The sequence below is a fragment of the Notolepis coatsorum genome, assembly GCF_963971535.1.
Source record: "Notolepis coatsorum genome assembly, contig: SCAFFOLD_4519, whole genome shotgun sequence".
Taxonomy (NCBI): Eukaryota; Metazoa; Chordata; class Actinopteri; order Aulopiformes; family Paralepididae; genus Notolepis; species Notolepis coatsorum.
The window spans coordinates 1-12,953 of NW_028172504.1; the positions used below are offsets into that span (position 1 = coordinate 1).

The 12,953-nt window shown below is 47.0% G+C and overlaps 1 protein-coding gene across 1 annotated transcript; it reads right to left on the bottom strand.

Moving 5' to 3' along the window:
* Window positions 1-4,205: 4,205 nt before the first annotated feature.
* LOC311248037 (myogenin-like) lies at window positions 4,206-7,349 on the bottom strand (the record flags this gene model as incomplete). The annotated part of the gene is given in 4 exon segments (XM_084338998.1): window positions 4,206-4,333; window positions 5,355-5,451; window positions 6,776-6,836; window positions 6,838-7,349. Coding segments are annotated over 4 exon segments (798 nt in total).
* Window positions 7,350-12,953: the final 5,604 nt, after the last annotated feature.

Here is a 12,953-nt window from a genome sequence, read left to right on the forward strand (position 1 = left end):
GGTGGGGGGGTGGGGGGGGGATGCTCACCGAGGCTGGGGGTGTGTTTCTGTGTGTGTGAAAAACTACAAGGACAGGTTCATGGGTCCAATCGAGCCGTCTCGAGCTCCGCCCCCTTTCTCCCCCCGAGCCTCCCACTGGAGGAGGAGGAGGGAGGAGAGGGGGCGGGGCTTGAGACGGGTCCATTCTATCACCGTTCTGATTCCTCCTTTTTCTCACTTCCTTTCCCGGTTCCCTCTTTTGACACTATGTAGCCGTTACCTCCTCCTCTCCTCTCCTCTCCTCTCCTCCCTCTCTCTCTCTTCTCCTCTCGCGCCTTCTGTGTGACACTATGTAGCCTAGGATGGGGAGGATCCTTTTAATATGAAGTGCGTGCGTGCGACTGACTGAGTGAGTAACGACAGCGGCCTCTTCTGCTGGGGAGACCCTTTAGTGATGATGTGTAGAGTTGTGTGTATGAAAGGCGAACCCCCTCCCCGGGCCATGTGACCACGAGTTTCCTCTGTTGATTGGTAGTGTGTGACTACTGTAGCTCCGCCTCCCTCCTCCTCCTCTCTTCTCATTTCCTCACTTCCTAATCCAATCAAACTGTAAATTGCTGCTCGGCGTCAGCCAATGATAATACACACACACACACACACACACACAAAAAAAAACTGCTCTCACACCCGACGGAGACTATCGTATCTGGACCGTGTCCCGCCAACCCTATCCCAACCCCCCCCCCCCCCCTCACCCCCACCCCTCGTCCTGTCCCGTTCGGTTGCCATGGAGACGTGCCAGCAATTGGTCAGTAGTAGTGTTCTCTCTGACCAACTCTTTGTCCAATGAGAATATGGCACATCAGTGAACCAGTGAAGTATTGGATGGGTGTAATATCTTCTTGTTTATTTTTTTAATTTATTATAATTTTACAGACAATTTTTTCCACAGTGTCTAAAAGGTGTAACGTGCTGTGAGGCAGCTATGAGTACTGTATGTGTATTTATTCCAGGTGTGAAACGATGCTGACAAATCAAGATTTTATTATTTGGCTATTTAAAAAAAAGTGTACTGTATTTAATAAGACACTATATAGACATAAAGTAAAGCTGTTTTTTTTTAAGATATTGGATATCGTGTGTTTCTTATCCTTTTCACTGCCACACGACAAAGGGTTAACCCTTTCACTACCACACTACAGACGGTTAACCCTTTCACTACCACACTACAGACGGTTAACCCTTTCACTACCACACTACAGACGGTTAACCCTTTCACTACCACACTACAGAAGGTTAACCTTTCACTACCACACTACAGAAGGTTAACCCTTTCACTACCACACTACAGACGGTTAACCCTTTCACTACCACACTACAGACGGTTAACCCTTTCACTACCACACTACAGAAGGTTAACCTTTCACTACCACACTACAGAAGGTTAACCCTTTCACTACCACACTACAGACGGTTAACCCTTTCACTACCACACTACAGAAGGTTAACCTTTCACTACCACACTACAGACGGTTAACCCTTTCACTACCACACTACAGAAGGTTAACCTTTCACTACCACACTACAGACGGTTAACCTTACCCGTCTGTAGTGTGGTAGTGAAAGGGTTATGTGGACGGTGTTATCCATTCGTTTGTCCGTGAAAGAGAGAGAGAGAGAGGCTAAAGACACAACGTATTGAAAATGGTCTTTTATTGCAAGGAACTGGACAGAAAATATCACTTCTTTCGAAACATCTACAAATACACAACAATCGTAGTTATAAAAGTCAAAAAATAAGTTAGCAAAAAATAGAAAATAAAAATAGCAAAACCACACTCTGTAGAAAAAACAAGGGAACGTATTTACATCACTAGATTATTCATAACCAGTTTAAATTAAGCAGATCTTGGTCAAACTGCCATGGAACAACACATTGGCCCCACAAATAAAACTCGTGATTTTTTTTAAGCATTAATTAAAAACACACAACAAACAAAGAATGCAAGAGAGATCAGGGAAAGGCTTTGAAAAGAGGAACTTTCCTTTCACTTAAGTTTGGAGAAACAGAGAGAGAGAGAGAGAGAGAGAGAGAGAGAGAGAGAGAGAGAGAGAGAGAGAGAGAGAGAGAGAGTCATCCCTCTCTGGTGAACCTGCCAGCCTGGAGGCGTGAATATTTTAGGCAACCAACTTGTGTTTAGCGTTTCTCTGATTGGCCACTACGCCCATGTGACCGCGGCAGCGCGAGAGAGCTGCAGCGCGGAAATAGGCTGTCTATTGCCATTCTCTAAGACAAACTCTAACCTTAACCAGCTCCTTAACAGCGCCTAAACTTAACCCTTCTAACCTTAACCAACTCCGAAACAATGCCTAACCTTAACCTTAACCTTAAGTTAACATGCCTAAACTTAACCGGTGAAAGAATGCACGTTAAAAAAAATAAAATAAAAATGAAGGGAATCGAACTTGTCACCAACGGACCGCAGGATCCACAGCAAGGTGGCGCTACCAGTTGAGCTAGTTGTCGATGTTAAAAGAGGGGGGGACATACTGCTACATAATGCTGCCGTGACAGAGCTCAGCTCTGCCGCTCCGCTCTGCTGCTGCCGCGTCGCCGCGGGGGCGTGGCTAGACGCAAGTTGGGCGTGGCTAGACACAAGTTGGTTGCCTTTAATATTTAGGCAGCCTGGAGGCTGAGATCCACGCTGACGGCTAAGTGTTTGGTATCATGCACCGGTCGAGACCGTGGACCTGGGTCCGGCCCGGTTCTGGCAGAGACGGGACCGCAGGGTAAGGCAGGGAATAAGGCCTCGCAGAGAAGCCCAGTGGACGGGGAGGAATCTGGGTTTTGGTTTACAGTAGCAGACGACTCAGAGCAACAGAGATCGACGAATAATAATAAAAAAAATAAAAAATCTTCGTTCATAATTCAACGCTTGATATGAGACAAAGACACCCCTGGAAGAAAACAACGAATACACTGACAAATAAATTACTTGGAATTTTGGGCTCGGTGTGTCTGTCTCTCTGGAGTGTTCATTTTGAGACGCTTTCGCGGCGTAAATCTCTCGGTAGTTTGTGTATCTCTGTGCGCTTGCAGAGACGGGGGGTTCTCTGTGACGGCGTCGTCATGGAGACGTACGCGCAACCAGGGGGGAACGGAAAACTGAGCTGGACATTCAGACAAACGTGTATATAAAAAAAAATATGTGTTGTGCAGTAAAATCCATCCATGGTCTGGAATAAAGGAATATGGAGATTGTTCATCATCGCTGAAAACTATAATTATTAAGGTGAGCCGTGTTTCTCTTACTGGGAAGTGTTGGTGTTCGACTCCCACCTTCTTTCTCTACGTGATTCATGTTTTTTTAACAAGATTTACAAACAAAACAAAGCTCATACTGATCCCAGACCTGCGAGGGCTGTGGCTCATAGCTCATAGCCCCCTGGTTTTTGCGCCCGAATGCAGCTATGTCATATCAAAAGACACTATAAAAGAAGGAAGGGTGAGGTCGTCACGTCCGAATACCAGCGTTCTACGCTCTGCTTGGTGCCAGACTTGTGGCGTCAGTTCTATTGAAGCCGGTGTTAAAACTCAAAATATACCAGCTATCTGAGGAAATATACATCAACCAATATATCAAACGTTAGCTAGTTAATAACGTTAATAACGTTATTACGCGAGGTCATAACTAATAAATAATGCCACTGATTCTTAGCTGCCAGAGTTGTACCCTTCCTGATGACTTGTTGTGCACAATTTTGTCAGTCGCTTTGGATAAAAGCGTTCAGCTAAATGGTTTAACATGTTCTACCTGTTTTAAATGTCATAAAGGAGGAGATGGCGATTCCATTCAACTCGATGTCTGAACTGAACTTGGCACCAGTGTTTACACAGTGATGTGACGACCCTTCCTTCTGTCCTACAAGGAACTGGTCTGTGGGTCTGTTGGCTGGGGGTCTGTGGGTCTGCTGGCTGTGGGTCTGCTATCTGTGGGTCTGCTGGCTGGAGGTCTGCTGGCTGGGGGTCTGCTATCTGTGGGTCTGCTGGCTGGAGGTCTGCTGGCTGGAGGTCTGGGGGTCTGCTGGCTGGAGGTCTGCTGGCTGGGGGTCTGCTATCTGTGGGTCTGCTGGCTGGAGGTCTGCTGGCTGGAGGTCTGGGGGTCTGCTGGCTGGAGGTCTGCTGGCTGGGGGTCTGCTGGCCTGGGGGTCCGCTGGCGGTGGGTCTATTTGGGGATGTCCAGCGGCACCACAGGGTAGGCCACCACAGCGGCGGCCGCAGTGATGCTCTCCACGATGGAGGTCAGAGAACGCATGTTGTTCTGCTCCGGAGAGTCCGCCACACTCAGGAGATCTGGAGGAGACAACAGAGACACAGACATGAGATCACAGCATGACGCCACACTCAGGAGATCTGGAGGAGACAACAGAGACACAGACATGAGATCACAGCATGACGCCACACTCAGGAGATCTGGAGGAGACAACAGAGACACAGACATGAGATCACAGCATGATGCCACACTCAGGAGATCTGGAGGAGACAACAGAGACACAGACATGAGATCACAGCCTGACGCCACACTCAGGAGATCTGGAGGAGACAACAGAGACACAGACATGAGATCACAGCCTGACGCCACACTCAGGAGATCTGGAGGAGACAACAGAGACACAGACATGAGATCACAGCCTGACGCCACACTCAGGAGATCTGGAGGAGACAACAGAGACACAGACATGAGATCACAGCCTGACGCCACACTCAGGAGATCTGGAGGAGACAACAGAGACACAGACATGAGATCACAGCATGATGCCACACATCTACACCTTAACAAGCAATTACTGTCAATTGTGTATTAAGCTTTTTGTTAATTGATTATTAACAATAATATTGTATTATAATATGTGTGTGTACCTTCATTGCTGTAGCTCTGTGTGTGTGTGTGTACCTTCATTACTGTAGCTCTATGTGTGTGTGTGTGTGTGTGTGTGTGTGTGTGTGTGTGTGTGTGTACCTTCATTACTGTAGCTGTGTGTGTGTGTGTACCTTCGTGTGTAGCCCTGGGTGTGTGTGTGTGTATGTGTGTGTGTACATTCGTGTGTGTAGCTCTGTGTGTGTGTGTACCTTTGTGACTAGCTTGGTGTGTGTGTGTGTGTCTGTGTGTGTGTGTGTGTACCTTCGTGTGTGTAGCTCTGGGTGTGTGTGTGTACCTTTGTGTGTGAAGCTCTGGGTGTGTGTGTGTGTGTGTGTGTGTGTGTGTGTGTGTGTGTGTGTGTGTGTGTGTGTGTGTGTGTGTGTGTGTGTGTGTGTGTGTGTGTGTGTGTGTGTGTGTGTGTGTGTGTGTGTGTGTGTGTGTGTGTGTGTGTACCTTCGTGTGTGTAGCCCTGGGCGTGCTGGGCTGGGCTGCTCCACTCTGGGCTGCTACAGCAGGTGCTTCCTGAACTGGGCTCGCTTGACGACGACACCTGTTTCCATGGAGACACACACACAAGGCGCTGTCAGTCACACTGTGTTGTGACACGTCATGCCCCGCCCCCCACCGACACACCATACACACACACACACACACTGTCTGACAGTGTAACACAACGCACACACACACATGCACACACATACACACACTGTCTGGCAGTGTAACTCAACGCACACACACATGCACATAGATACACACGCATGCACACACACATACACACACTGTCTGACAATGTAACTCAATGCACACACACACATGCACATACATACATAAACACGCACACACACACACCACACACACACACACACACACACACACACACACACACACACACACACACACACACTCTCATTAGCCCACTTAGGCCAGACAAATGCCTCCGCTCCAGAATCAATAGTGTGCATCACAGAGAGAGAGACGTGCTCATCTCAAAGCGCAAACGGAGTGTATCGTTGTTATGCAATGAGTTCCAGACGTCAACACGAAGACTGATGTAACAGCAGCGGCTGGTGTGATTTACGGAGATTAAATAATATCCAGCTCTCTCTCTCTCTGTGTGTCTATGGATCCGTCGCTGTCTATGGATTGCCTCGTTAGCTCAGCTGTCATGGGCTCTACAGATTCATATTCACTAACAGATACCAGTGTAGAGAGTTAATTATTATTCTTTAAATATGTATTAGTTTACACTGTAATATTTTTTATATTCTGAGTCAATTATTATTGTTTACACTGTTTATTTTCACATTCAGATATAATTGTATTTGCCTATATGTATGTCTTTCTACTATTACCCTGCCCATACCTGTACCTCCCCTCCCCCCATGCGGCTGAATTCCCCCCCCCAAAGGGATCAATAAACAATCAATAAACCTTTATATAAAAGAGATCGTTTTCAAAACACCCGCCGGAAAAAAACTTGCGATACAATCATCCGTCTCTCTCTCTTTTTCCCATTCCATCCATCCCCTCTTTCTTCTCTTCTAACCCTCTCCCGTCTCTCAAGTCTTTTCTCTGTGGTCCTTCATATCTGCCTCGTCACCCCCCCCCCCCCCCCGCCCATCCCCCCCCCCCCCCCCCTTTAAGTATTTTAAGTACCTTACGTTTTGATTTATTCTACCGTTGCACTTTTTATATTAACTCTCTCAGCACTGTCATTTTTTTCCATACATCACTGTTGTGTTTTTGTGTATTGTATTGTTCCACTGTGTATTTTATTACCATGCTGTAGGTCGGGGGGGGCAAGGCCCCAAGAATCTCATCTTTTTTGTATGAGAATATGACAATAAATCTGAATCTCCCTGGTTCCTACTCACTCTGGGCTGCACCGCCCCGGGCCGGTAGTGGAGGCCCGGCTGCTGCTGCTGGCCCCCCCGTCTCGTCCTGCTGGTTCAGGGAGGACACCAGCGCCTGGAGCCTCTCGATGTACTGGATGGCGCTCCGCAGGATCTCCACCTTGGGCAGCCTCTGGTTGGGGTTCATCAGCGTGCTCCTCTTCAGTGCCTCGAACGCCTCGTTCACCTTCTTCAGCCGCCGCTTCTCCCGCAGCGTCGCCGCCTTCCGCCGGTCCATGGTGACCGTCTTCCTCTTGCACAGCTTGCAGGCCCACGGCAGGCACTGGCCCGGGCAGTGGGGCGGCCCCCCGCCCCCCTCGGAGGAGAGCGGCGACAGGCTGGACGACGGCGAGGCCTTGTCCTCCATCATCCCCCCGCCGGACATGCCCCCCACCCCGCCGCCGCCACACAGCCCCATCATGGAGCTCCGGTCCTGGTAGCCGCCGCCGCCGCCCTGGTCGTACCCGCCGGGCAGCCTGGACGGGAAGTAGTTGTCCCCTCCCTCGTAGAACCGCTGGTCGGGGAAGAAGTACGGGTTGGTCTCGAAAAGCTCCATACCCGGGGATCTGGGCGCCGCTCTCTAGGGGGGACGTAAAAGAAAAAAGAGACTCCTGCTTCTTCCTGCCTGGCTCTGCGTCACGCGTGCTCTTAGGTCCGGCGTGTGATGATGATGGGAGCGGACGCCGTGGATCTGAGCCCGGCTCTTAGCTCCGCGCTGCGAGAGAGAGAGAGAGAGAGAGAGTGGGGGTGTGTGTGTGTGTGTGATGGAGCGGGACGCGTGGATGTGTGAGCCCCTCTCCTTGTCCCGGAGGGGAGTTTACTGCTGAGAGGAAGACGTGGGGAGAACAACTGTTGGGGAGCAACTGGCCGGCCGGCATTTAAACCCCTCGGACTGCTGCCGGACCACAGGGTTAAATTTAGCACGAGCCCCGAGGTAACCAGACACCGCGCTTAGCTGTTGCTGCACATCTACGCACCGCTCCGGTCCACACATCTCTGTTGGACCTGCTCTCTCTCTAGGGGGGCTTTAGGGCCTCTGTGTGTGTGTGTGTGTGTGTGTGTGTGTGTGTGTGTGTGTGTGTGTGTGTGTGTGTGTGTGTGTGTGTGTGTGTGTGTGTGTGTGTGTGTGTGTGTGTGTGTGTGTGTGTGTGTGTGTGTGTGTGTGTGTGTGTGTGTGTGTGTGTGTGTGTGTGTGTGTGTGTGTGTGTGTGTGTGTGTGTGTGTGTGTGTGTGTGTGTGTGTGTGTGTGTGTGTGTGCGCGCGTCTATTTGTTTGTGTGCGTCTGTCTGTCTGTCTGTACGTGTGTGTGTTTGTCCGTCTGCGGTGCGTCTTCATCACGTCCTCGGTGCGCGTGAACGAACGTGCGTTAACCCTTTCACTACCGCACTCGCAGAAGGTTAACCCTTTCACTGCGACGATACACAGAAGGTTAACTAACCCATTCACTGTGCCACACTACGACAAAGGGATAGCTCTTTCACTACCACACTACAGAAGGTTAACCCTTTCACTACCACACTACAGAAGGTTAACCCTTTCACTACCACACTACAGAAGGTTAACCCTTTCACTACCACACTACAGAAGGTTAACCCTTTCACTGCGACGATACACAGAAGGGTTAACCCTTTCACTGCGACAATACACAGAAGGTTAACCCTTTCACTACCACACTACAGACAGTTTACCCTTTCACTACGACACTACAGAAGGTTAACCCTTTCACTACCACACTACAGAAGGTTAACCCTTTCACTACCACACTACAGACGGTTAACCCTTTCACTACCACACTACAGAAGGTTAACCTTTCACTACCACACTACAGAAGGTTAACCCTTTCACTACCACACTACACAGAAGGTTAACCTTTCACTACCACACTACAGACAGTTAACCCTTTCACTACCACACTACAGAAGGTTAACCCTTTCACTACCACACTACAGACGGTTAACCCTTTCACTACCACACTACAGAAGGTTAACCTTTCACTACCACACTACAGAAGGTTAACCCTTTCACTACCACACTACACAGAAGGTTAACCTTTCACTACCACACTACAGACAGTTAACCCTTTCACTACCACACTACAGAAGGTTAACCCTTTCACTACCACACTACAGACGGTTAACCCTTTCACTACCACACTACAGAAGGTTAACCTTTCACTACCACACTACAGACAGTTAACCCTTTCACTACCACACTACAGAAGGTTAACCTTTCACTACCACACTACAGAAGGTTAACCCTTTCACTACCACACTACACAGAAGGTTAACCTTTCACTACCACACTACAGACAGTTAACCCTTTCACTACCACACTACAGAAGGTTAACCTTTCACTGCCACATGGCAGAAGGTTAACCCTTTCACTACCACACTACACTGAAGGGGACACTCTGGAGACAGCTGTCATTTCCAGCGTGAGCCAATGAAATGCAACAACAAGAAGTGTTTGTCTCCTGTCTCCTCTAGACGGGACAGGAGAAAAGGGGGACTGACGGAAAGCATTGTTTTTTTTTTTTTTTTTTTTTAATAAAAAGGCATCCTTCCCTAATTATAATTCAACTTGACATTTCCGCAGACATATTACAATAATAGAAACAATTATTGTTAAATAAATTATAAGAAATCACGGAAATATCAACCTAAAATAAAAAATGTAATAAAAATATATATACAATAAAATAAAATAAAAATAAAATAATAATAATTTTTTTTTAAATAAAGCAAGTACAAATAAAAATAAAATAAACCTTCTTCGGCTCATCCGTTTTTTTTTTTTTTTTTTTTTATCTTTCTCCCTTTTCCCTTTCCTATCCCTTTCCTTTAGATTCTCACATTTTCCAGGAAATGTATAAATGATGTCCATGTCCTTTCAAATGGTTCTGTTTTTCCCTTCTGTATGTATGTTAGCTTCGGAAAGCATTGTTTTGGTTGTGTACTCCACACTAGGTCACAGAGGAAGACTTTCTGTCACTGAATGCAGAGGAGAATAAATCCTATGGCTATACTGTTGTCAGTCTGTAAAGGCTTCTGGGCCACCGAGAGGCGCGTGCCGTCATCGCCGGTGCGATGTGGGATAGTAGTTTGATCTCGTTCATATCTCGTTCATATCATTGTACTCGACACTTTTTTCCGGTTCCAAAATCCTTTAAATCAGCTGGTAAAAAAAATCGTTTAAGTTTAAAGCTCCATCCGACTGGAATAGTCTACATGTCCAGTCCACATCCGTTCAACATCATCTTTAAATTGTTTGAAACTATGCTGTCCTCTCACTGTGATACGACCTGTTCATGCTTTTGACCTCGATATCATAATAACAGATATATGAACCTGGTGTTGTTGTTGTTGTTCATGTTCTTGTCATTGTGCTGTTGTTGTTGACATGTTACTGTTGTATGCTTTTTAGTTTGTATACTTTCTTGGCTGGCGTTGATGTTTTTTTGTTTCTGTTTTTTTGTTGTTTTTAGTTTTTATATATATAAGATTGTCGAATAATTCTGTATTTTTGTCTTTGCGGACCCCCTTGAAAACGAGATGGTCTCATCTCAAGGGGTTATTCCCAATAAAAAAATGTCAATACATCCGCTTGACGTCACCATTCTGACGAGGAGTCTACCGCTGACCTGAGATCAGACCTCGCAGCGCTAGCGGACGGGGAACAGCAGATAGTACCGTATGGAGTTGACATTGCCCGGTATTTGCCTGAGACGAGAGTAACATCCGGTGGTTGTGGCCTTGGCCGTCCTGACACCTAGTCAGCCGGCCTCGCTGTCACCCTAGCCGGCCGGGTGCTAATCCCTCCAGGACATGTCTCACCTCATAGCTCATCAGCTAATTCCAACAGGCTTCCGCTTGGAACGGCCAAACAAAACCACGAGACCAATAGGCATGGACTCCAGCCAGGCTCCCATCAACGGTGTAGGAAGTGACCTGAATAACATCGTTTTAATGTTAATTAAAACTTAAATTAAATGTAATATGTTATTATATTACTGCCATGGGTTTAGATAAGAGTTATATCTCTAGATGTCTTGTAAATATGTTATATTAATACAATATTTATCCCTAGTGTGGGAGCACTTCTGTGGTACTGTGTGTAGAGGTACTGTACTTGTTGTAATATATATATATAAAGTATATAATATATATATATATAAAGTACTGTATATTTGCATATCTTGTATGTCACAAATGTAACAGTACTGTATATATGTCATGTATGTCATAAATGTCAATGGGGGACCCTGATGTAAACAAGACGAAAGTCTTTCTCTGGTCTGCATCCCCTTAACAATTGTGTGTATTGAGCCGTACTGTATTGTACCCATTCTGCAATCTGTTAATAAAGTTTTCAATCAATCAATCAATCAAGGTAGAGGTCAGGACAGGCATTGGTAGGGTTTGGTGGAGAACTGGAGACTAGTCGGTCAGGGATGGATTACCGAACCGGCCTGCCAGGACCAAGTCGCTGTTGTTAACTTTATAGACAGAGCGCTTAGTCCTTACAGAGACCCTCCTGTCCTGCTGAAGAGCTGACGGAATGAACCGGAACGTTCACCTTGAAGAAGAAAGTGTGTGACCAATCCAAGTGACACCTTGATGTTTGTTCAGTTCAGGTCCAGTTCAGGTTCAGTTCAGGTCCAGTTCAGGTTCAGTTCAGGTCCAGTTCGGGTCCAGTTCAGGTCCAGTTCAGGTCCAGTTCAGGTTCAGTTCAGGTCCAGTTCAGGTTCAGTTCAGGTCCAGTTCAGGTCCAGTTCAGGTCCAGTTCAGGTCCAGTACAGGGGAATGTAGTTATTGGATCTTGGCTTTAAACCTCTGGAGTCTGTGGGTGGCTGGGGGGGGGGGGGGGGGGGGGGGGCTCAAGGTCAACAGTGTCGGCATAGCGAGAAATTCTGGGCCCCCTGCACGAGTCGTCTCTGACCCCCCCCCCCCCCCCCCCCCTCCCCCCAGCTGTGGTTCATACACACCTTCTAGTAAAAACCTTTAGAAATATTTTAATAGGGAGGTGTAGTCTGACGTCACTCTGGACCGCCCGCCAGGTCCACCCGTATAGGGAGGTGTAGTCTGACGTCACTCTGGACCGCCCGCGAGGCTCACCCGTATAGGGAGGTGTAGTCTGACGTCACTCTGGACCGCCCGCGAGGCTCACCCGTATAGGGAGGTGTAGTCTGACGTCACTCTGGACCGCCCGCCAGGTCCACCCGTATAGGGATTTATCATTGGGAAAATGGATTATCGGCTATTGTAACAATTCTGCCACATGAACATTGAAAAGCTTCCATTTTTGCACAAAATGAGTTCCCTTCTATCACTAACATTATTGTTTAAGCATTTCTGGTTGAAATAAAATTTGTGGGTTTTTTTTTACGAGTAATTGCGAATATTGTCATGTTGAGCTATAGATTGTGGATGAATACGCACAGAAATTCACATCATGCAAATGTTCATGCTTTATTTGTTTTAAACGAGACGATTTAGAAATACCCCCCCCCCCCCCCCCCCCCCCCGGTCAACAGTAGGTGACACCTATAAGTGCCCTACACCCTCAGTAGGTGACACCTATAAGTGCCCTACACCCTCAGAGAGCCGGGACCCTAAGGAGTAATTTCAGATGCAGCTCAACATTGTGTGTCAAACATTTCTGTCAATATAGATGGTAAATGGTGCATTTATATAACAGCTTTTATCCAAAGCACTTTACAACTCACGTCCCACATTCACCCGTTCACTCACACATTCACACACTGACGGCGGAGGACATGCAAGGTGCCGACCTGCTCATCGGCAGTTAGGGTTAAGTGTCTTGCTCAAGGACACTTCGACACGTTGCCCGGGAGTGGGAATTCGAACCAGGAACCTTCCGATTACCAGACGACCGCTCTACGCCCTGAGTCACTGTTGCAACCAAGACATGCTGCGTTGATTTCCACCTTTCCACATTCGGAGTGTAGAGGGGAGAGAAACATTATCATGTACCTATAATGACAACATGATGCCTCATAGGTTGCTCCAGCAATTTCTGAAATAATACAATTCGTTTAGTATAATAATAATAATAATAATAATAATAATATAATAATAATAATAATAATAATATATAATAATAATAATAATAATATAATAATAATAGACTTTGATGCAAT